This window comes from Chenopodium quinoa, unplaced genomic scaffold, assembly GCF_001683475.1.
Source record: "Chenopodium quinoa cultivar QQ74 unplaced genomic scaffold, ASM168347v1, whole genome shotgun sequence".
NCBI lineage: Eukaryota > Viridiplantae > Streptophyta > Magnoliopsida > Caryophyllales > Amaranthaceae > Chenopodium > Chenopodium quinoa.
Genome location: NW_018743175.1, coordinates 950,887 through 976,400, shown reverse-complemented (window position 1 = coordinate 976,400; position 25,514 = coordinate 950,887). Strand labels below are relative to the sequence as shown.

The window sequence follows — 25,514 nt, the reverse complement described above, 5'->3', positions numbered from 1 at the left end:
CTTCCTCGGCACAACCCCCGATGCTAGTTTACGTGTGTTTGCTGTGCAGGAAACCCTCGTCCCAGTCATCACTTGGGCCGAGTCCAGTTTTCAGCCCATAAGAAAGGTCCAGACGGTTGTTTCACTCGAAACACGGAGTATTAATGAAACTAAACTAATTATGTTGTGGGAGTATATCATATACAATTATGCATGTAATGCTACATATGGTTCAATTCACTTTGTACATAATGATATAAGTGATATTCATACATGTTTTTGAAGTGTTTTTAACTGAAATTTACAGCAGATGAAAAGGATTATAAAAGGATAAATCTTTGGCATTGAATATAGAATAGAACTAAATTTCATAAAGACAAATTTATTCTTATACATGTGAGGTTATTCGTCCATCATTTAAAAGGAAAAAGTATTGTTCAAGGCAAATTCGCTAATTAAAGTATTTTACTCCTTGTTCTTGAATACTCATAATAGTTTTACCGGTACATGTGCTATTACGCTTTGAGACTAATCTTGCATATTATGCACATTTGAATTTTATATACTCAAATTTTAACTCCGTAATACTACGTATATAAATAGTTTCAAAGTTAAATTGTTAGTAAGTTTTTTGGAACGGAAAAGTAATTTAATTAGCTATTCAACCATTGCATTGCTAAATTTCCAATTTGAATAAGTAGAAATTTAATGAGAGGGGCTAAATATTTGTAGCATGAGGACCGCCCATTCCTTAGTAAATGGGCCCCAAAACTTCATATGATTTGGGATGGGGAGCGTCAGTTTCTGCCAATTTGAGCAATGCCTTCTAAAAATCTTCTGAAACAGGACACAGCAAATGGCTGATGGCACACATGTCTAAATAAATAAAAATTATATTAAAATGAAACAATTACAAAACGCCAACTTAGACCAATTTGCCAATTGGTACTGCGTTTTTCTCAACCTCTAATGTTGTCCCCATAATTTTACGAGGGTGGCCTTCTTAGAGTCTAGGACAAGGGAGAAATATTCTTCCGTTTTTTATTTATTGCAATGAATTAAATAAACACGTAAATTAATATTTTAGAAGAAGGAGTATAGATAAGATAGAAAAAGCATGGAGAAAGAAGTTGTTACTTCTTAAAGCTAGTAATGTCCTTCGTATTATTTTTTAATGTACTCCATATTACCTTGTATAGTTAGTGTTTAGTTTTGCAACACTACACCCGCTAAATTTGGAAAGGAGAGTATGGTAATAGTTTGAAAGATTATTACCTAATTATGAGCAATTGAAACAATATGAGAATATTTGTGTGAAAAATTGAACAAATCAAAAAATAAATGAGCACTTAGCTCCATTGGTTAATACGTTGCCTATAACACCAAATCACTCGTAATATTGCTGTTGCAAAGATTTTGTTAAGGTATATTTGTGTTAAATAAAAAACCTGTAATTTTGAGTCTTGTGACAAATTAAGAAACTAATGAATTCAAACTTGACTATTATTCATCGTGTCTTTTTTACTAAAGCACAGATGGTGCACTCAATGCATAAAATCATTCCACGCGCTTGTTATAGTAGTTAATGCATTAAATAATTAGCGAATTTGGACACTACAAAAATCTCTTCTTGTTTATGACATGTGATGATAAAAAATCAAAATATTATAAATGCAATTTCCAGGCTTCAAAGGGAAGAGATAGAAGATTAATTTCTACTCACACCCGAGTTATGAGGCCAATCTGGCAATGTATCACTTAACAACGAAACTAATTTATTTTCTCCTATTAAGGAAAAAATAAATTAAAGAAATAATTGAGGCTAATAGAGCTTAACCGTTTAAAAAATGCCACGTATAGTAACACGTGAGAAAGAAGTAGACACTCCTACAAATAAGTGGAGGTTGAATGACTGATCCCTCACTCACCCCATTTTCACTACAAAAGGGGTGTCCTCTTCTCAGAAAAACCAGCAATCAAAGCTTTCATCTTTTAGAATATTCAGGTAAAATTTTCATCTTTTTTCTTTAGTACTTTAATTTCTGTGTTTATGTTTATGTTCTTGGTTTTGAATTGATCATAAAATGTTGTAATTGATTTGTTTTATCCTGGTAATTTTGGTTGAAATTTGTGATTTGGTAATGTACATTAGTTGGGTTTTGAGAGTGGCATTTCTAAGTGTGTAAAGCTGGAAATGAAAAGGTTGAAATTTTTAGAAGATTGCTGACGTGGGGATTAGGGAATGTTTGTAAATAATTAATTTTGTAGGAACATATAATATGCTTTTGGAGGTATTGTGAATTTGTGATAATGTTTGTGTTTTATCGTTTGAATAAAGTATTCATTTTTATTGTTATGCTCACCAAAATGTTTCTTAGAGTGATTTACCCGTTGTTAGAGATTGTGACAACTTTCTCGTTAGGTAGGGGGATAAATTAGTGTTGGTTTCATGTGGAGTGACTTAAATTACTATCTCCATCCCGATTTAGTTGTCACGAGTTATAGTTAGATTAATGTTGTCCTAATAATTTTTCAGGACAAAGGGAGTACGATTTAGAAATTACATAAGGTTGAATTTACAAGAAATGGGATCTGTAAAATGGCTAGGGCTTTGTTCTCTTCAACTTATTTTGTAATGATATTTGCTAATTAAATTTGATTTGTACCCATGTGAACCGATTAAAATTGGTTTTTACTAATCAAAACTGATTTAAGTTGATTAGTACTCCCTTGTAATTTTGTAAGTTGATGAGAACATGTTTTAAATTCATTGTCTAGGATCAGTAGTTAAATATGGCTCTGTTAGTGTTGTATTAATCTTTTCAGCCCATCTCGTCCCTTGTAGTAATGGTGTCACTTTGATAATGTTTTAGCCTCATCTTTATTCATGTTCTTTGTCTTTTGAACTGCAGTAAATCTTCTGGTAAGATAAATTAAATTAATTGTCTTGGATCAGTTTTTAAATATTTACTCATACTAAGTTCATGTATATTGGTTTCAGGCTAAGCAATGGCATCTGTTGCTTCCTCTCACTTTGTGTCAAGTGGAGCGCGCATCAATTGCGCAGGTCCAGAAACTAAGACAACTTTGGCGCAGATTGATCTTAAAAGCCGTCTCACCACTCACAATGGGTTGAGATCATTGAACATGGGTGACATGCTACAGATGAAATCCAACACGAAAGCCTTGACTAAGGCTGTAAGGAGCAAAGGGCACAAAGCTCAGAATGATGTGCCATTCAGAGCTGTTATACGTGGGATGAACATAGCATTTGTATCTACTGAATGTGATAAGTGGTGCAAAACTGGTGGCCTTGGTGATGTTGTTGGTGGTCTCCCACCAGCTTTGGCTGTGAGTCTTGTGATTTGTTGTTCGACTGATTGTCGATTTAAGTTAGTATTGACTAATGTTTTAGCATGTAACATTGTTTTTCTTCTTTTTATACCAATCTTTTAGAAAAGAGGACACAGAGTCATGACAATCGTACCTCGCTATGACCAATACAAAGATGCATGGGATACCAGTGTGCTCGTTGAGGTAATCTAGTACACTTCTGTTTGATACTGTGATGTTTTGCTGGTCTATGTCTCTCTGTGATAGTTAAAATGCTTGGGATTTGACGAACTGTTGATTATCTGTTGCAGTTGAAAGTTGGGGACATGCTTTTCACTGTCCGATTCTTCCATTGTTATAAAAGGGGAGTAGACCGTGTTTTTGTGGACCATCCAATTTTTCTTGAGAAGGTTTGCACCAACTCTATCATGGAAACTATGATTGATGAACTTATGAGCTTTTCAGGTATCATATGAAATTATGAACACTTGATTAATTCTCATGAACTTTTCAGGTATGGGGCAAAACTGGTTCCAAGCTTTATGGTCCTACAGCTGGATCGGATTTTGATGACAACCAGCTTCGTTTCAGTTTGCTCTGCCAGGTAAATTTTTAAATGCAATTCATTGTTATATTTCCTACAGTATGAAGGAAAATGTTGGTGCTTCTAGCTGCCCTAGCAGATTCATCTGAGTTTTTCTACTTGCAGGATTGAGCTGTGAAATTTGATAATCTTTGTGCACTGGTTTATTTGAATGATTTTGCCCTCATAAAGTTCTGTTGGTTTTTTACCAGCTTCAAAGTAGTCACTGATTCATTAGCTAGCCCTTAGCAGGCATTTGATGTTCTGTAAATACCTTCTCTGCAGGCAGCTTTGGAAGCCCCGAGAATTTTGAATCTGAACAGCAATCTGAAATTTTCAGGCCCATATGGTGTGTATTATTCAGCTTTTAGCTTAGTTACATAACATTCTCGTCAACATGCACCATGATAATAAATATTTTATAAATGCATATGCTGTTGCAATGTTCTTGCAGGGGAGGATGTTGTCTTCGTTGCCAATGACTGGCACACAAGTCTTCTTCCATGCTACCTCAAGTCCATGTACCAATCTAAGGGCATCTATCAGAATGCCAAGGCAAACCTCCTTTAATTTGTTTTTATACTCAAATATCACTTAAGCAAGACGTGAAAACCAACCCTGGATTGTTTGAAATGTATAATGATGGCAGGTTGTCTACTGTATCCACAACATAGCTTACCAAGGGAGATTCGCCTTTTCAGATTTCTCAATGCTCAACCTCCCTGATGAATTCAGGGGATCCTTTGATTTCATTGACGGGTAGGTGAAGTCATCATTCTGTTATTTGAAACATTCACCTTTTATATTAACCAATAAAACTTTGTTTTAGAACCTTCTCCTTCTTTTCCTGATCCTGGAATTTCGTTGGATGTGCAGGCATGTTAAGCCTGTTAAAGGAAGAAAAATCAATTGGATGAAGGCCGGGATCTTGGAGTCTGACAGGGTAGTGACTGTCAGTCCTAATTATGCTCAGGAAATCCTCTCAGGTCCTGCAAAAGGTGTCGAGTTGCACAACACCTGTCGTACAGCAACTCTTACAGGCATCACCAATGGCACAGACATCCAGGACTGGAACCCATTAACTGATGAATACATTGATGTCAATTATGACAACACAACGGTAAAGACCCTTTTCTCCTCCCCCTTTCTTTTAAAATGATCTGTTTGTTGGGAGCACATTGAGGTTTAGCTTTAAAATAACCCCCAATTTATTTATTTTCATTTTTTTTAAATGGGTTGTCGAACATAGCCTTACGGTCTTCTAGTCAAGTATCTGTGAGAAAATAAAAATCTAATCATCATGTGGGAACTTTTGTGCAACTTTCTGCCGCTTCCAGGTGATGGATGCAAAACCACTTTTAAAAGAAGCCCTTCAAGCAGAAGTTGGGTTACCAATTGATCCAGATGTTCCACTGATAGGCTTCATCGGTAGACTTGAGGAACAGAAAGGTTCTGATATTCTTGCTGCAGCAATTCCTGAATTCATCGGAGAGAATGTCCAAGTCGTTGTTCTGGTAAGTATTCTTTTCACATGCTCTCCATGCTTAATGGTTGTTTCTCATAAGGCAAAAGCTGATGGTGTTTTATCGTCTTCTCCTTAGGGAACTGGAAAAAAGACCATGGAGAAGCAGCTTGAAGAACTTGAGACCATGTACCCCGACAAAGCTAGAGGAGTTGCAAAGTTTAACACCCCCTTGGCTCATATGATTATTGCTGGCGCTGATTACATATTGATTCCAAGCAGATTTGAACCTTGTGGTCTTGTCCAATTGCATGCCATGAACTATGGAACTGTATTGTCTTGAAACCTTGCTGAACTTATGTGGTTGGCATATTGACTGATTTCTATGTTTTTTATCGTCCCCTTTTCAAATGCTTGTTTGGCAGGTCCCTATTGTAGCATCAACTGGTGGGTTAGTCGATACAGTCAAGGAAGGCTTCACTGGATTCCAGATGGGAGCTTTCAATGTTGAAGTGAGTTGTTTAATTCACATTTTTTAACTACTACTACGTATTTGCTGATGAAACTCACCTACTCTCTCCTTCCCGTAATAATCTAATTGTTAAGTTGTTACCTACTTTGGTAAACTCCCCCTCCCGTGTGACATGAATTCTACTTTTAATCTTTTCTAAACACCAACCTTCTTTTTCTCTCAATTCCTACGCTCTCTCTTACACTTTCTAATTTAACTCTCCATCCACTTCTATGTATTTATTTTTTTATTCACATATAACCACTTTTTGCAATATCCCTACAACTTTTCTGATGTGTGATTATAGGATGGAAGTACGTGTTTCAGTATAACAAAATCTCTTGAACATCAGAAGAAGTAAAATGCTGATTCTGTTCAAAGAGTTACATGCTTGATAAGCTTTGTATTAATGAACATGAATACTAAAGCTTGCCTCATTTATCCTCAGTGCGAAACCATTGACCCAAGTGATGTAGCCGCTCTAGCCACAACTGTCAAGAGAGCTCTAAAAACCTACCGTACCCCTGCAATGAAAGAGATGATCCAGAACTGCATGGCTCAAGATGTTTCTTGGAAGGTCTGCTACTTCTTCCTTTTACTTAGTCTTTGGCTTTCGATTTTTCATTTTGAAATGGCATTCTATGGTATTTCAATTAGAGAAAATTTGTTAGTTGGTAATAAATTAATGGTGTGAGTTGCAAAATACAGGAGCCTGCCAAGCTGTGGGAAAAGCTGCTGTTGAGTTTAGATATTCCTGGAAGTGAACCTGGTATTGATGCAGAGGAAGTTGCTACTTCTGCCGAAGAGAAGAAGGCTGCTGCTGTATGAACCTTTTGAATGCTGTGGGAGCTACTAACAATACATAATATATTATGCATGCTGACATCCACGGGAACAATTTCAGCGTTCCATCCTTATGTCTGGAATGAAATCACATGGTATGTGGCTGAACGCTAATATGTATAGTATGTTCGAGCATTTGCATTTTTAAGAATGCACAGTTCAATGCTAAGATGTATTTTATGTTCGAGCATCCGTATATGTAAGAAATGTGTAGTTATGCACCATGATATCAAATATAGGTGCAATGGCGCTTTCTGCCTAAAGCAATAAGTTGTATAAGGTTCTAAAGAGAGACTGTTTAAGAGCTTCTTATTATAATGAATTAGACCTCATTTCCACACCAAGGCTGTTAGTTCAGACTGCAATGACAGGCCACAGACCAGTTCAGTTGTGTGGTGAGTGCAGAGCTGGGCTGGATGGGTCAGGTGTATATGGGTGTTTGGAAGGGTTGGGTCTGGTTATCCAGATGGGCTGGTCTGGTCTGGGTTGAGTTCACAAAACTTGGACCCATGGCACATAGAGATCGACACGTGTGTTGTTTCAGGACTGCACCAAGACCCTGGTGGGTCAAGGTTTGGCTAATAACCCCATCTCTAAAAATCGGCTGTTGAAATATAAGATTGTATAAATTGTTTGCATAAACGCAGCAGCATGACAATTGACAAACAAACATGCATCATAAGATTCATAACAGAGCTCTTGTCTCCTCAGGTGAGTTTAATCAGGACTGGTTACAAATATATGTGGCCACCAAATTACCATGGATTGAGCCTTGAGCGTGGACTGGATCCTCCTGAAGTTGCGTCATCGTTAGTCTTATTATTGTAGAAAATTCATTTAATCTCAAAGGTCTTTATCCATTTAACAACCGTCTCAACACAAAAATCATCAATATATATCACTACCTAATCTACTAATCATCTCTTGACGAAGGCAAAAGTCAATAGCCCTTTTTGTTCTTAAATACTTGCAATAAGTTTATAGATATATATGTATTTGTGCACAAGTTTGACCTTATGTATTGACATAATAATGAAAAAATTATAGAGTAATATTTGAAAATATACATTGACACTAATCCAACATTTTGATATTTATTACAGTTTGTCAAATTAAAATTAAAATATTGCGAGTATTTAAGATCAGAGTGAGGGTACAATACAAGTACAATAAAAAAAAAATCCGAAAAGAAGCATGAATCATTATTATTCTGTTCAAGGATAATAACAGGAGTGAAAGAACGAATGAACAAGGTGGGGGCTTCCAAAGGGAGGTTAGTGAGGTATATGAATATGCATAACAAGTGGTCCCTTTTTCTTTTTCTTTTTTAAACTGGACTTTTATACAATACTACTGGGACTCTCTATAATACTACTGGAACTTATAATAATATTACCGACACTTTATATTATACCACTGATGATTTATTAGTACTACTAAAGGAAATACTTAACAATATCGTTTTATAATAAAGAGTAATAATCACTTGTTTTTCGATTAATGACTTTTAACGGTACTAGTTATCACAACTCTACTAGTTATATATCTAAACAAATTAACTTTTTAGTTTAATAACCCACCGTACTTCGCAATAATAATTATTTAACTAGAGAGTTTTGACCAATACTGAACTTAGTCGACACTGGAACCTCCGGCGTTCTGAGCTCCCGGCTTTACCAAGGTGCTAACCCCAACCCTGTCTTCTTTAGATCAGCACAGATCTAATTTGTTTCCTACCTTAGACCATAATCTCTAATCAAACAATTCTTATTGTGTTTATAATGGAACTTCTTAAACAGAAAGATAACTCATTTGATATATAAGGTTCAAGGGGATAGCGTTCCCTTCTTGAATGAAACTTTTATTTAATTTGAAAGGATTATAACACTCATATATTACAACACACTGACTGAAAGCTTAAACCGACATAAGCTGAACTAGAGTTTTCTCTACTTTAAGAGAGATGGAGAACCAATCTGTCTCTTAAGGTGAGTATTTTACTCTAGAAGATTCTCTAATGCTTTCAGAGGAATTCTCTAGCTAACTCTTCTAACTCTGCCTTTACTTCTTGGCCTAAGTCTCTTTACATAGGGAAACTAAAGTTACATAGGATTCTTAGCAAGCCATTCTACACCATTCCTTTTTACAAAGACGCTTTAACACAGTAACAATTAATAAAATGTGGCTACAATGAAAATAAACTGAATTATTGCTAATGTGGGCTCAAAAATTCATTATCTCATCCATCATTAATCTTGTAAGCCTCCTTCACTATCTTTACTGTCTTCATAGTGGACATACATGGGGTTGTCTTCTTCTATGCCAAGGTCTACAACGCATTTGGCAGCATATGATTCATCCCATGTCATGAAAGCTTCAAACAGATACTCATGGCCTTCGAATGACAGAAACTTTCCACTTTCAACATCTTCTAAATATTTGTAGATTGACTCAGTATTGTTCATGCCATCTATAAATATTCTCTCACCTCGTTTGGTGCCACAATTGTGGTATTACCAACATGAAATATAACAGGATTATTTTCGATTCTTTTTATAAAATTGTTGAGATATTGTGAAATATAGAAAAATCCCAATGCTCTTGCTTCAGTAGCATTTTTAACAGTCTTCTGACGAACTATTATGGGATCTTGAGTACTAAATGCCAATTTTCCAAACATTATCAAATAATGAGGCGGACTGACTTTTCCTTCTACAACTTCAATGTTCGCACATTGCACCCTCGCTTCTAGCTGAAGATTTTCTTTTTTTGTCATCACAAAACTTTTGGACTTTATTGAATGCATATTGTTGGAACTTCGTAAGCTTTGAAAAGAATGAGTCATTAGGAGTAGGGAAATCATGAAAGGCATATACCATTCCGTAATCCCAGGCTTTGTAATGTATCTAAACGAATGGATCATCTCAGTAAGAGGATATAGATTGATGCGTAATGATGCCACTTTAGAGTTAGTAGGAAACTCTACTCGTTCTCCCCATAGGTATCGAACATCAAAGAATCGACTGGATCTTGTTACTACTAGCTTGTACCATGTTCTGAAATCGTTATCACTTATTTTATTGAGTATTATATTTTGTATATTAGGGATGAGTTGAAATAACGTGATTGTTACTTCAAACATCAATAACCTTTCGACTGCTCGATGGCAACCCTTGATTAACCCATCTCGTGATCTTTGTTCTACTGAAATGATCAAGCCTTGTATTAAAGCCCAACTGGAGGATGAAACCTGCTCCATTGCTTTTTCCGTTTCATCAATGAGAGTTTTCCTCTCTACATCCATCTTTTGAAGTTGGTGTGCAGAAGGTTTTTGTGTTACCTTGAGCTTCTTCGACATTAGCTAATTCTCTGGTCAAGATGTCTGCTAAAGAATTCTTTAATCCCTGAATATGTTCAACAGTAAATGAAAATTGGTTAGCCATAATTGCCAACGCAGGAGTCTCCTTTACGCTTGCATATTAGACAAATTCTTTTTAACAAAACCAAGTATGCCTTTGCAATCTATTCTTATTAAGAATTGTTTAGGGGCTAAGAAGATTAAGAACTTCTCGATCCCTCTAATGACTGCAAGAATTTCCTTCTGCATTGTAGGATAATTTATTAAAACTTCCAATACTGTATCTGCAGAGTCTTTCTCCTTCTTTGATTTTTAACACAGCAGTCCAGTGCTCATTATTAGCATCTGTTTCAAGGATTAAATCATCTTCACTAGTAGGGAATGTCAGTACAGGAAGAACTTTACACATAACTTTTAAATCTTCAACCAATTTGGAATCACTTTTCTTCCAGTTCCAAGTTATTTCTTTCTTAAGTTTTTGTTGTAATGGTTTCCTTAATAGAGCAAGATTTTCTATGAAATCAGAAGCATAGGTTAAACACCCTAGAAACCTTTCTAGCTGTTTTCTATCTTCAATTTCATTTGGGAATTTTCAATCTTTTCCAAGATATGTTTTTGTAAAATTATTTGTCCCGCCTTAATTTCTAATCCTAGAAACTCAATTTCTTGTTTAGCATAGACACACTAATCTTTTCCAAGAGTTATACCATGCTTAGCACATTTTTGAGTTACAACTTTAACGTCATTCTTATGTTGCTCTAAGTCTTTTGAGAAGATTAGAATATCACTTATATAAACTAAACAACAATAATTAAGCTCTCTGAAAATATTATCCATTCTTCTCTGAAATATTTGTGGAGCATTTTTTAATCCAAAAGGCATCACTAACCATTCATAATGCCCTTGATGGGCACTAAAGACAGTTAATGGTATGCTTTCTTCTATTTTATTTTGCCAGTAACCACTCTTACAATCCATTTTAGAAAACTATGTGGCTCCTTGAATTCTATTAAATAACACAGTTTTATTAGGAATATAATAGCCATCAAATACAATATTATCATTTAGTTGTTTATAATTAATGACCATTCTAGCTTTACCTCTTTTTTCTTCTACATGATTTCTTACCATGAGTGCTTGACTATTATGAGGGCTCTTGTTATTCCTAACTAACTTCTTATTTAGCAATTCTTTTATTTGCTCATCAAATTTCAATATATCTTGGTAGGTATAAACCATTTCTCTTACTCTAATAATCTTATTCGGATTTGTTAGAGTTATCTTAGCAAATCCTTTATCCTTTTCCCAATGCTGTAATGGATTTGTTGAATATTATTTTTCACATAATTTTTCTTGCTGCTTACTTATCTGATCTATTAAGGATAATTCACACTCAGAAATTCTAAGTGCAACCTCTCGTTGTGTAGGTGTAACCCTATCACCATGGTGGCTGTGCGTAAATTCCATAGTCTGATGAGTATAAGCCTTTGTTATTTTCTATATAGGAACAGAGTGACCATTAATAGTAAAGATAATTTGATCAATGGTTTGGGTGCATGGAGAGTATAATGTTTGAAAGTTATTTCCTATTATCATATCATGACTAGGTTGATCAGTAGCCCACAAAATAGGAATAACACATTGCACTCCTCCAATTTCTATTAGTAATTCCTCAATTATTTCCGTATGCATCATGACACTATTATTAGCAATTCTTACTTGCATATGATTTTTAGCCTTTTTCCATAAGAATTCTGGATATAATGATCTTTTTCCAAAACATGTAGAACAACCACTATCAATGTATGCACATAATTTATATTTATTATAATCTTCAATGCATATATCAATTGGAATATAAATGCTATTAGGATTAGTACTGGATATTTCGTTACAAGCTTCCATTTGCATATTAACTTCATCTTCATATACTGGTTCACTTACAGTTTTGGTCTTATATCCAATTACCTTTCTTTTGTCAATAATAAGATTTTTTGGATCTTCATTTATCTCTAAATTAGAATATGAACCAATATCAATACTATGTCTTGCTGGTTGTTTTAAGGCTTTCTTAGTTTCATATTTTTCATTTAGCTTCTTTATTAAAGCTAATATTTCCTCTTCATCCTCTTCTGGCTTTTCATCGACGTGTTTTTTCATCTTTATTATAGTTGGTTTTGTCTACTTAGACTTGGTGATCTAAGACTCATACTTCTTTGTATTTTAGGTTTTGTAGTTATCCCAATATGAAGCAATCCTGATTCATCAATTAGCAATTTACTTGACCTATTATTAACTGCAGGATTCATGAAGAATTCTTCCCAAGTTTTTCCAATTTCGATTTCATTAGGGTTTACTTTTATAGGGGTAATTTTCTTCTTAGGCCCTCCTTCTTGCTCATATTTTTTAGCATCAACTATTTGTTTCTTGAAATATGAGTCTATAGTATTAACCAACTATACACTACCTTCCATCTTATTTGTATAGGTCGAGTTCTTTTATGCACTTTCACTCCATCAGTTAATAGCTTGATAGCTAAAAACTTTAAAGCAAAAGAATCTTCTAAGCTCACATAATATCTAGGTTCACATATATAGCTTATTGTTCCTTGACTTAATTAGTTACATGTGATACCACTAATTATTTGATCATAAATTCTTGATGTCTAACATCACAAACAAAACTTAAGCATTTAACATCCTTCTCAAAATTTTGTAAAGGAGTATGTGTACTTGTACTGCACCAATGCAAATATAATTATAATCTCCTTTTTCTTTATGTTTTTTAAGCTTTTTCAGTTTATGATATTAATTTCTGCTGGTTTCTTTCCCCAATCTTCGATTACTATACTTCCTTCCATTTCTTCACATACATATTTAGTTCTAATTTTAAAGAAATAAGTTTTAAATATCTTATCTTTAGTAATATGGGGAAAATTCCAGCTTTCTTTGTTCATTTGATCTAGGTCTTTATCTTTAATAGAATACTCAGATCTTTTAAGTTGACCTATAGTTATTTTGCTTTTATCCTCATCGTCATCTGATTCTGAGTTTTCTAATACTTCCCCTTCCATCATATTATTAATTTCTTTATAATTTTCATTTTCAAATTTACTATCTTTAGGTTCTTCATTATTCTCATTTTCTTCCTCTATTATTTCTACTATTCCTTTACTATTACTTAAAGCCAATTCTAAAGCCTCTTCTTCTGGTATTTCTATGTAATCCCAACTACCTAAGGCTTCCATTAGTTTATGATTAGATTTCTTACATTCATTAGCATAGTGTCCTAATTCTCACAAGACCAACATTTGCATGTTTTCTTTTTCTCAAGACAATACGTTGCCTTTCTGAAAAACCTACTAGGTTTCCTATATTTATGTTTATAGTACCTCTTTTTATAGGTTTCTCCTCTCGGTCTATCAAATTTATTTTTCTTATAATTTTTTTTCTTGTTATAATTCTTTTTTTCACATCCATAGTTATTTGGGAAATCCCAACAAGTTAGAAATTGTCTCTTCATTTGTTGAGTTCCTGCAACCTCTCCACATTTCCTTTTTCAATCCATTTTCTTAGAAAAGCTATTCTATTACCTAGGGCATCCCTGGATAAGAATTTCTCTCTCCAATCTTGATATTTTTCACTAATTTCTTCATTAAGAGGACTTGGTAATTTGTTATAGAACATTCCAAGGTTTGTTTCATTTTCACCAATTTTATAATAATATGTTTCAAACTCCATAATGTAGCTCTCAATATATTTCATATTGCAAATGGACAAATTACTTAAGGCTAGTTCAGAATTTAGCAACGGAAAAACTAACTCAGTTATAAATAAGTTTTAAAACCAAAGAGCAAAACCAAGTTAAGTCTTACAAGTAGGAACCATTAAGGGCCTTATTCAAAACCCAGCAAAAGTAGTAAATAAATCGAACCAGAGTTTAAATAAATCCAACTTATGAAATGAAATATATTGTAAAAATATCCAACACATACTCCACTCAAAATCCCACCACCTTGATGCAAGTTCAGATTATGTGAAAAAAAAAATAACAAACCCTGTGATTAATCTGCTCCCCAATATTACTAGTGTAAAATTTGGATCATTACAAGGTAATTGAAAGACGAAGGCCATGACCAAGAAAAGACACACAAAAGCACGCAATCAGCAACGCTGAATACATACAAGCTACGAAATATAATAAAGAATTCCTAGCATGCTACTAATAATCATTCATCACACACAATTTAATTATTGACTTATACACACGACTCAACTATTAACAGTACTAAGACTTTACCAATTAATAGTAATTAATTCATTTCATTCATTGATTGGATTAAGCAATAGACAAGATTGTCTCCCCATGCTCCATTTCGGAACATCAATAAAAGAAAAACTCCATGCCTCCTTTCGGAAACATCAATAAACATCCAATGGCAGACGGGCGCGACTCTGTGGCCATAGCTAGTATGAGATCTCATCTAACTCCTTATACACTAGGCGAAAAATGTAAATCCGCACCGGTTCAAATTAAAACCCCCCTTTCGCATCGGTTTTGAACCTGTTCGGATTTGAGGGATGCTAAAAAGAAATTTTTTTCGCACCGATTCAAAACCGATGGAAAAACTAAGAATTAGCACCGGTTAACCAGTGCGAAAAGTAAGTGTCGCGCTTTTTGTATTTTGGTTTTAACTACAATTGGCACCGATTAACCGGTGCCCATTATACCTTCAAAAAATAAAAGTAAAAAAAAATTTCGATTTTTTCACTTAAATTAATCAGACAATGAAACAAAACACCAAAATCGTTTCCCTAAAAAAAACACCAAAATCGTAATATACATTAATCACACACACACACATATATATATATATATATATTCATCAAATAAATTGTTATTTCACAACTAATTAAAAAAAACGCAACAATGAACAACAAAACACCAAAATCCTTGAATTTTGAATCTTTCTTCTATGTGGAGTCGCTGCAGTTGAAATTTTTTTTCTTTTTAAGGAATACTACCTACATCAATTAAAACACCAAAATTAATAAAACCCACAATAAACTAATATTCCAAAACCAAAAAATTGTAACGACAAATCAGAGAAGAGATGATGAGAGAAAAACGAGAGATCCCAGGAAAAACCAAAAAAAACCCAGAAAAAACCGAGAAATCCAAAGAACCCAGAAACCGAAACGAAAAGCTAAAGAACCCAGAAACCTAGAACCCAGAAAAAACCCAGAAAAAACCAAGAAAAACCCAAAAAAAACCCAGAAACCCAGAAAAAACCCAGAACCCGGAAACCGAAACGCAAAGCTAAAGAACTCAGAAACCCTAACCTCAAATTTCTGATTTTCTAATCGAAAATTCAATCAAGTTTATTGTGGTTGACAACGGCGGCGATGGTTGTTGTGGTTGAAGGCGGCGGCGATGGTTGTTGTGCTTGGTTTCGAAACGTCGACTAAGGTCGGTGGTTGTTGAGAAAAGGAAGAAGAACGAGAGATCAGAGAAGAACAGAGAGATCAGAAGGAATAGAAGAACGAGAGATCAGAAGGAATAGAAGAACGAGAGATCAGAGATGAGATGAGATGAGAGAGATCAGAGAAAAGATGAGAGAGAAGAACGAGAACAGAGATGAGAGAGAAGGAGAGTATGAAATAGAGGCGGATGAGAGAGGGTTAAGGGTTTATAAGATTAAAGAGCTCGATTTTTTTTTTATATATAAAACATTATTTCACACCGGTTTGGTTTGAACCGGTGCAAAATCTCTTTCTTTTTTAATTCGCACCAGTTTGGTTGGAATCGTTGCGAAAACTCTATTTCCCAATCCCGCCTATTTTTTTTAGCACCGGTTTTCAAAAACCGGTGCGCATTGTGCAGTGCCTATTTCATTTTTTCTACTAGTGTTATAGTTTAAAATAAAGCATTTGTAAACAAGAGACTCGTAGATCAAACGGCCTCTAGAAAGTACACGGCTAATACCCCGTGAACCCCAACCCCTGATGTCAATACTCTAGATGTGCACAAATCCAGAGTTTTATTGCTCATCCATCTTGCACTTTACGTGATTTACAAGTTTGGACTTGGTGATGACTCAATGCAAAGCAATTCAACCAATCAAACATCAACATTCAAGAAATTCACATTTCCAATTCAATTCTTGATTTATTGGTGACAAACAATATTTATTATTAAATCCTTTAACTACCTCGGTGTATAAACACTTTAAATGCATAAAGCACCTCAAATCATCAACCTCGTCACATAAGACTTTAATTCTCTCTTTACTCGTTCCAATTCGTAAACATGAACGAGCATTAAAATAATTCGTTCCACAAATTTATGTACCTTAGTCTCTTAGCTCATCTTGCAGTTATTGCATAAATAATACTTACAAGAAAAATCAATACGCATTTCTCATACATGAATCAAACCAATCATCAATCAAACTCACTACCAAACAATTTCAACCAATCTACAAGTTTCCCTAACATGATTCTAAATTTTTCCAAATCCTTAAACATGCTTCTAAAGTCAAGGTTTTCGTATCCTTGTACGTACCTTGAGTAAACGAGTTGGTTGTCCACTTTAGAAACTAGAAATCGTCTTCTACAAAGTCCTCTCCTAAACCAAACAATAATAATTCAGTCAATACCCAAGCAATATAATTTACAGCAATACTAACTTACTTTAAAACTTTCAAAATTCAATTAAAACAACTCTTTAAAACCTTCCCTTTAATTAAAATCAAAAGCTTATATATATTTCTTTAAGTTTCCTTCATAAAAACCTTAAAATACATCTTTATATATGAAATTACAGCATATTTAAGCTACTAACTAAATCTGAAAATTTATTTTATACGCATCCTTTGCAAATTTAACAACCCATAATTGTAATAATGGAATAATAGCTTAAATATATATGTAGAAACTTCAAAACCTATTATTTTTTATACCAAAACAATAAAATTCAGATTACAAAAATATGAAAAATTAATTTAAACCTTATACTTGATACTTTAATAACTTATTAACATAATTTAATCATAACGGTCATGTAGTGTATAGGAAACTCTAAGAAACATGATTTAGAATGGTTTAAATTCCCAAATCTATAATATAGTGTATAGGAAACTCTAAGAAACATGATTTAGAATGGTTTAAATTCCCAAATCTATATTTTTAATAATCTGAAAATTAGTTTAATCATCAAAAATATAATTTTAACACAATAAATACACTATATACTCAAGTAACTTGACTAACACGTTTTAAGCCCTAAAATCATGAAAAATCAAGGTTTAAGCTCTAATTCCACAAATTATGTAAATCTGAAATTTTGAACCACATATCATAATTTATAAACTTAATAATTTCTCATGTTTTTAAAGAATTTAAACATGATTAAAATAAATAAAACTAACAATATAAATTAAAACAACAATCTTTAATAATAATAATAATAATAATAATAATAATAATAATAATAAGGAAAAAGGAGAAACAAGGGAGGAAGGAGGAAGAAGGAAAACCGGCGGCGGGTGGTTGGGCGACGGTGGTCAAGCGGTGGCGGTGGTTCTGGGCGGTGCTACGGCGGTGGTTTGGTGGTCCGGTAGCAACAGCGTGCGGCAGAAGGCAGCACCAATTTATTTTTTTTTTTTCTTCTGCTGTCATGAAATAGGGGAAGCAAGGGAGTTTGGGTTTTTTTTTTATCGTGAGAAGTAAGAGGGGAAATAAGGGTCTTAGGTTTCCTAGTTCTAATAAAACTAGGAGTGTTACTTGGGGCTTAAAGTAAATGGGTTTTAGAAAGAAAAAAAAAGAATAGGCTCAGTAACTAATGGGTTGGACTTGCATAATAATTCATGATTAAAATATGGGTAGTGAAATAATCTAATGAAATAATTTTATTAACTTTATAAACATTAAATTTATTTGCTTAAATCATAGTAAAATAAATTATGTAAATAAATAATCATAATTAAATATTCACATAAATATATAAAAATATAATTTTAAATTTCACAAAATTACGAGGGATTGCACTCAATGTATTGACACAATTGTCTAAACATTCTAGTATGAGATTCACTAGCTCTTAATATAGCTTTGACTTCTTCATCTATACCATCATACCAGTCTTCTACACAACCATAAAAACTATGTTCGATATAGTTTAAGAAATTTTCAGAAATCCATTCAGTGTTTAGATTAAGTACACTACCCATGCTCTTTTTCTACTGATATAAAACATCTTGTCTATCTTTTACACCATCTAATTTAAGCTTATAACCTGTTTGGCTTATGGGTTCAAGAGTTACTTCTTGTTTAGATATTTGATTAGGCATAACTTTGACACTAAACTTGGTAGTCTTCCCTGGTATGTATCTTGGTCATGTACAACTTCCTTCTCTTTTGGGTGGGGTCTTTGGATAACATTGTTAACATTATTTTCATTAATAATTTCTTCTCCAACGTCATTATTATCCATTACTCTTTTACCGAGTTTATTATCAATTTTTTGTTAAACAACTTCAATAGGTAGAAATTCTAGATCATCTAACTTCATTAATCCCATTTGTTAAAATAAATCTTTCTCTAAAGAAACATACTTATTTTCCTTTATTTCATTATCAGAATCAATCCCTTTTTCAGAAATTATTTTCATGATCTTATTGCGTTTGTCAGGGTCTTCTTCCTTATTAAATAAGATTTGTAATTCTTCAAACGTTTTCACCTGAAGATGATGGTTCATCTTTAGTCTCTTGATTCTTTTCTTTTTCACTAGTGTGTCTTTTAGGAAGTGAAACAGTAAACTTCTTATTCTTATCTAAATTTTGAAAAGCATATTTATATGTATAAGGGGCGATCTTTTCCTTATTAGGTGATACTTCTTTATTAGATTGATGTCTAACTTCGTTTGTTAGAGCAAGTTGTACTTGTTTGACTTGTTCTTTTAGCTCACTTAATTTTTTATTAATGTCGGTTGTGGTTATTGATATCTTGTTTTCAATATTAATACAACGAGCGTATATATTATCAACTTCTGATTTTAATTCACCAATTTGATCTACTATATAATTAAGAACTGGACCAAAATTACTAGTATTTTCCAGAATGTGATAGTAATCCTTAAAATCAGGTTTCTTACACTCAGTTAATGGTCTAGGGTTCTCCAGTTTTACTTATTAATTAATTTGATTAACAATTTAGCTTAAAATTAATCGTATGGCTCTGATACCAAATCTATGCAGCTATTAAAAATTAAGACTAACTAGTTTAGTTATAGCAATTAATAAAACAACTAGTAAATTTACTTAGAAAAATCGGTTTATTTAAGATCTTTCACTAAATACTACTTTTATACTGCTGGACAGTAATTTCCTACCACTAAGACTATAAATAATACTACCGAGGATTGACGAACTCAACAACTTATTTGAAATTTTTCTCTAATACTTCAGATGAAATCTGCTTCATACTACTGAGAAATAGCTTAGTATTAAAATACTACTACTGTAGACTACAATGGTACTAATTCGATTTACAGAAATACTTTAGATATTTATGGTTTGCGAAAAGTCTGAACTACCCTTCGTGATATATTTTTTCATACATAACCGTTATGCTTTAGTACTTCCTCGAACAAGGTGGGCAAAGGGTTGAATAATTGAAAAGAAAGGTGGGAAAAGGGGAAAAGCTTACTTTGCAGGTACGTCACGTCTCTTCCTTTAATTTTTTTTTTTTTTTTTGGTTAAAAAAATGCGTAAATTATGTTAACGTTGCTGTTGTTAAAATCAAACAAACAAGAGAGTAAGCCATAAAATAAGATATTTAGTAAATCAGAGAGTAGTACAGTACATTGTTGGTAAAGAGATAATACTAACTCGAAACGGGTGTAGTACGTGTGAAAGCTGTCACACCAAATATTGTTCACACTTGTTTGGTGCTCATAACAAGTTCAAGTTCAATTTCAACTTCATCTTCTTCAATTCTAAGTCTAATTACTGTACTAACTTTCCTAACATGCGTACGGGTGGGGCCCGTTTACTCATCACTAGAAAGTAGAAACCATCATAGTCGTAGAATTTCGAGACTTGTCTTTCATCAAACCTATGTTTCATGCACTAAAAAAACATGTCAAACCGTTAGATCTTAGTTGATAATTAAGTCTTGGTACCAGATATTTATTTAATGTTATCAACAATTTTGAGCAATAGTCTATTTTGAGCAACAATTTAAGCGACTAACACTAATGAATTAGTGATTGATGAATACTTAACGGAGTACAAGAAATGCCGTTAATGAATTAAATTAGAATTTGATTTCAAGGTACTCGTAAAAAGTAGAGTGAGCTAGAGTTAAGTTAGTATATAAAGTAAAGACTTATCTTTTGTATTAGTTGTTTGACTTAGCTGTGAGCATGGGACGGGTACCTGTACCATTAGTATTAACGGTTTGGATAATCGATAACCAATATCACTTTTATAAACTGAACCGATAAGTTTGGGTACCCTGATTTTTGGATCGTTTATCGGGTACCCAATAAGATATATAATAATGATAGTTAAAATTAATAACGTAGTTATTATGATATTATTTAACACTAATTAACGACAATGCCACATAACCTTGACCAAATTATTAATAATATTACTAATCATTGATATTATAAAGTGATTATGAAGTAAAGTAAGAGTTTAGATTTTGAAAAAACAGATTTAAGTAGGAAAAAAAACAAAAAAATTGCTTATCGGATCGGATCGGGTAACCATTAATTTTAAAATGATACCCAATAACCATACCCGATAACAAATTACCGGAACGGGTACCCGAACCGTTATGGTTATTGGATCGAGTACCCTAATTTTCGAAACGGTTACATATCGGGTTTTCGATTTTCGGGTAGTTTTGCTCAACCCTAGTTTAACTGTGATAATTCCTCATTAGGTTAAAATTAAACTTGCATTGAAAGAGTTAAATACGTACTAGTCTAATACTCATCTTATTTTAAATCCAATTGGTAAAAAAAAAAAGGTAGAGTAGCATATTACACTAAAATTTTGTTATCCTCATCTTATTTTTACTCATTTTAAATCTACTAAGATTAAATAAGATAAGAGTTCAAACCAATATGATAAGATAAAAATCATAAAATAGTAAAATTCATGTGAAAAGAACACCTTTATTTACTTTATATCAGGTCAAATAATTTAAATTAAACAAAAAAAGTAATGTGAATAAAATGAAACCTAACTTAAATTAGCCTTTTTTTTCATTTAATCTTTAATACGGGACAATAATTAATTCACACATGAGTTATTCTCTCAATAGATTGCTAGTTTGCTACACACAATTAAAATCAATTATAAAAAGTTAGGGGTCGAAAAGAAAGTTACTTGTAAAAAAAAATAAAAATTGACAAACTCGCCAGCAAAATATCATATGGGGTCATAAGCATAGGTGCTTTCAGATAGGAGTGGTGGAATCCAGAAAAGATGATAAAGTAGAAAAAGAAAAGAAAATAAGGAACCTCAAAATTGTTAAATGAGTGTTTACTGTAATTGAAATTTGTTATTGTCAAGAAAAAAAAAGTAATTGATATTTGTTAGGCATAACTTTATCGTAAAGCTAAGTTAGTTTTATACAAGTGTTATGAAAATAAATCTCGTCATTAAAAATTGTTACTTTTGTTTTATATTTTAATTATTCTGTATTCACATTTCTTAAATATTAGTATTAGCTATGATGACACCTCGTATGACAAATGATCTGAGTTTAGATACGATGTTATGAGGAAACTACTATCGTTTTACAGTTTGTAGCAAGCTAGCAACACACTATCCGACTATCATACTCAAATAAGCATTTTCAAATGAACCAGCATTGTTGATAAAGATAAAACTACCTTCGTCTTATATTATTTGCAATAATTAGACATTTTCTATTCTACTCATATTTTATGTCAAATCGTTGTAAATAATATAAAATGAAATAGTATAAGACTTTTCTTATAAAGTCATTCTCACCTCCATCATTTATTAATCTCTAGATAAATATTATATTTCATCCATAAATCTTGTCTAATATCATTCGCTTTTAAATCAATCAAATTCTTCCTTTTTTTTTCCCCTTTCGTTCCAAATTAAGTTTATGCAATTTAGTACGGAGTACAAGATATTGAACACATAACCTAAAAAATGAAAAATAAACGCTTAGCCATCATTCCTAGATAAATTGTATCCTTACTTTTTTTAGTATGAAAATAACAAAAAATTTGTACGCATTTTTGTATTCCTCTATTTCTCTAAATCTCTAATGTTGCACGACATGGAGGATATGATATGAAGTTAAAGATGAGGAGAGGTAGAAAGACATAAAGATCGAGACTCATGTAATAGGAAATTCAAAATGAGAAAAAACATAAAAGTGAAAGCATATAAGGAGTACTAATAATGTACCATACGATAATGTTACAAATTTCACTAAAATTTCTACAATAATAATTGTTGCAAATTTGCAATTAGAAAATGGAGAATCAAATGGACCCGAACAAAGATACGTTAATCACTTTTAAGGTTGAGCGAATAATCTGCATTCTCCACGCCATACCAAGTAACTTTGATAATATTATTAATTGGAGTGGTTTATTATAGATATATATAATATTAGCAGTCCATATTATTAATAACAAAAAGAGAAAGAATCAAGCAACACTAGTTGCTGCCTTGCTCGGTGCTGTCAGTCTATACACACTACTAAAGCACCTCTTCTGTCTCTCTCCCCTTCTCACTTCTCTTTTCTCTCTCTTCCCCAAAAAATTCATACCCATTTCATAAAAATCAAACATTTCATTAATTGATAAGTAGATCTTTCGAATTCATCAATCTAATGGAGTCACCAAGCAGAGATAGAATCACAAGAACAACCAAATACCCACATTCATCATTCTTCTTATTATCATTCATTGTTCTTCTTTCAGGTAATTACTCTAATTTTCATCTACCATTTTCCATGTTATATTTTTAAACTACCTCTGTTTCAAATTATACAACCATAAGACATAAGTCTAAAATTTATGTCAAATCGTTTTAAATAATTTGAAACAGAGGTGGTAATTACAGTTAGTTTAAAGTAGTAAACGAAAATTCATCAGGTACAATCCCAGTGACAGTGGTATCACTAGGAATAAACTACGGCCAAATTGCCAACAATCTTCCAACACCAGACAAAGTAGTACCACTAGTTAAAGCAATCGGAGCAACCAAGGTTAAACTCTACGACGCCGACCCGAAAGTCCTCAAAGCATTCGCTAAAACCGGCATCGAATTTACTGTTACAATAGGAAACGACCAACTACCCCAATTGGCAAAAAACCCAAAACTAGCTCTAGATTGGGTTAAAAAGAATGTCCAAATTTATTTACCTTATACCAACATTACATGTATCTTGATTGGAAATGAAGTTCTAACTTTCAATGATACAACCTTAACTAGCAGTCTTTACCCCGCAATGCAAAACATGCATTCCGCACTCCAAACATTGAGTTTGGATCGGAATGTTTGGGTGACCACGGCTCATAATCTAGCCATCCTTGATACATCGTATCCGCCGTCAGCAGGATCGTTTAGGTCGGACTTAGGAAGTTGCATTTCGCAGATCTTAAGTTTCCACGCGAAGACGGGTTCGCCGTTTTTAATAAACGCGTACCCGTACTTCGCGTACAAGGGTAGTCCGGAGGAAGTAAACTTAGACTATGTATTGTTCCAGGCTAAAACTGCACAAGTTTTAGTCGACCCTGATTCTAGCCTACACTATGACAACATGTTATACGCACAAGTCGATGCGGTGTATTCCGCAATGGGACCCAACTTCAACAAGAAGGTATTAGTGCAGGTTTCTGAAACTGGGTGGCCATCAAAGGGTGACCAAGATGAGGTCGGGGCGACCCCGGAGAATGCCAAGAAATACAATGGAAATCTGATTAAGATGTTGGCAACTCAAAAGAAAGGGACTCCTATGAAGCCAGATTGTGATTTGAATGTGTTTGTGTTTGCATTGTTTAATGAGAATTTGAAACCAGGACCAACTTCTGAGAGGAATTATGGGTTGTTTAAGCCTGATGGTACACCTGCTTATTCTTTGGGAATTCCTTCTATTCAAGCTGTTAGTAATGGTACTTCTGGTGATGATGGTGTTGATGGTCCGTCTTCTGCTGAAACCGCCGCTGGTGGTGGTGCTAGTGGCGGCGTTGGTGGGGGAGGTGGCTCCTCTTCTTCTGGGTATCTCTCCATTTCTTTTTCAACGGTAAGTTTCCTTTATTTCATCTTTTTCTGTTTTTTTTGTTATATGTTAGTTGCAATTTTGAAAGTTTTTATGTTTTACAAAATAATATCAAAAGTTGAAACTAATATATAACTGGAAAGTAATAAAATTGAAATTAATAGAATAAATTTAAGTTTTTTCTTTTTTTGTGTTATTATAAAAATATAATTTGATTAAATTATTGGTATGTTTGATTCTTGCTGATTAAAGTGTGCCACCCCACAGTGGGAAATGGAAAAAGCATAAGATTCGTGTTTGTGACAGATTGTTGTAGATTCGCTACTTCAGCTTTTTTTTTAATTTTATTCCTATTCGTATTTGTGTTTTAGTCATCAGGGGTAGTATTTGAATTATTGATTCATTAAACCAGCTATAATTGATTGGATTTTTCTTAAGTAAATGATTTTTAGTACTTTAGAGGTCTAATGTTTAGATGTGGAAATTAAAGGTGCGGAATTTTGGTGGCGTAACATTGGACATATCTGCTGTTAATTACTGTGTTACTTCTTGGATAAAGTTGATAGTGTAATTTGAACTAGTTATGGAAAGGTGGTTATGTATAGAAAACATCATACAAAATAATGTGAGAAGATTAATTCTATTGTTCAAGATATAACTCAATCATAACAACTGATTATTTTCTGTGTGAATCTGCAGGAAAGATATCCTTCAGTCGGCTTCTCGGTCACTTCACTGGTTATGATTGTTATGCTGGTAGTTCTTTAGAGTAGATTGCAGCCATTTATGATTGTATTCTCGGTGCGGAGCGCATTGAAGATCTGGAAGAGAGACTTGAGAGTTAGGGAAAGGAGGAATATAGTTTCTTTGATTGTTCTCCTGTTAATATCATTATTATTATTATTATTATTATTATTATTATTATTATTATTATTAATGACTCATTCCTGTTCTTTTTGACACTACAACGATTGGATATCTTTTACTTTTCTTTCGCCTTTTTCTTCTTTCTTTGCTTCTTCTTGCTTCCAGTATCTCTTTGTTGCAACAGATTTTTATGCAACAGGAAAATAGAGGGTTTTTTATGTAGCCTGTATGCACACAGCACACCGCCTCAAGGCAAGTCTAGCTAGCCCTAGAGATAGGATTGTTATTTCATC

At 33.3% G+C, this 25,514-nt stretch overlaps 2 protein-coding genes across 2 annotated transcripts; both read left to right on the top strand.

Moving 5' to 3' along the window:
• Positions 1-1,851: 1,851 nt before the first annotated feature.
• Positions 1,852-7,055, top strand: LOC110732328 (granule-bound starch synthase 1, chloroplastic/amyloplastic-like). Its single transcript, XM_021912251.1, has 14 exons — positions 1,852-1,984; positions 2,981-3,330; positions 3,436-3,516; positions 3,624-3,722; positions 3,827-3,916; positions 4,181-4,244; positions 4,350-4,450; positions 4,545-4,654; positions 4,772-5,015; positions 5,233-5,409; positions 5,497-5,688; positions 5,783-5,869; positions 6,317-6,445; positions 6,577-7,055. Exons 2-14 carry the CDS (start codon positions 2,989-2,991, stop codon positions 6,694-6,696), a joined length of 1,836 nt encoding a protein of 611 aa, XP_021767943.1. The 5' UTR covers positions 1,852-1,984; positions 2,981-2,988; the 3' UTR covers positions 6,697-7,055.
• Positions 7,056-22,740: 15,685 nt separating this feature from the next.
• On the top strand, positions 22,741-25,345 carry LOC110732327 (glucan endo-1,3-beta-glucosidase 11-like). The gene is made up of 3 exons (XM_021912250.1): positions 22,741-23,053; positions 23,228-24,378; positions 25,054-25,345. Exons 1-3 carry the CDS (start codon positions 22,963-22,965, stop codon positions 25,120-25,122), a joined length of 1,311 nt encoding a protein of 436 aa, XP_021767942.1. The 5' UTR covers positions 22,741-22,962; the 3' UTR covers positions 25,123-25,345.
• The last annotated feature ends 169 nt before the right edge of the window (positions 25,346-25,514 follow it).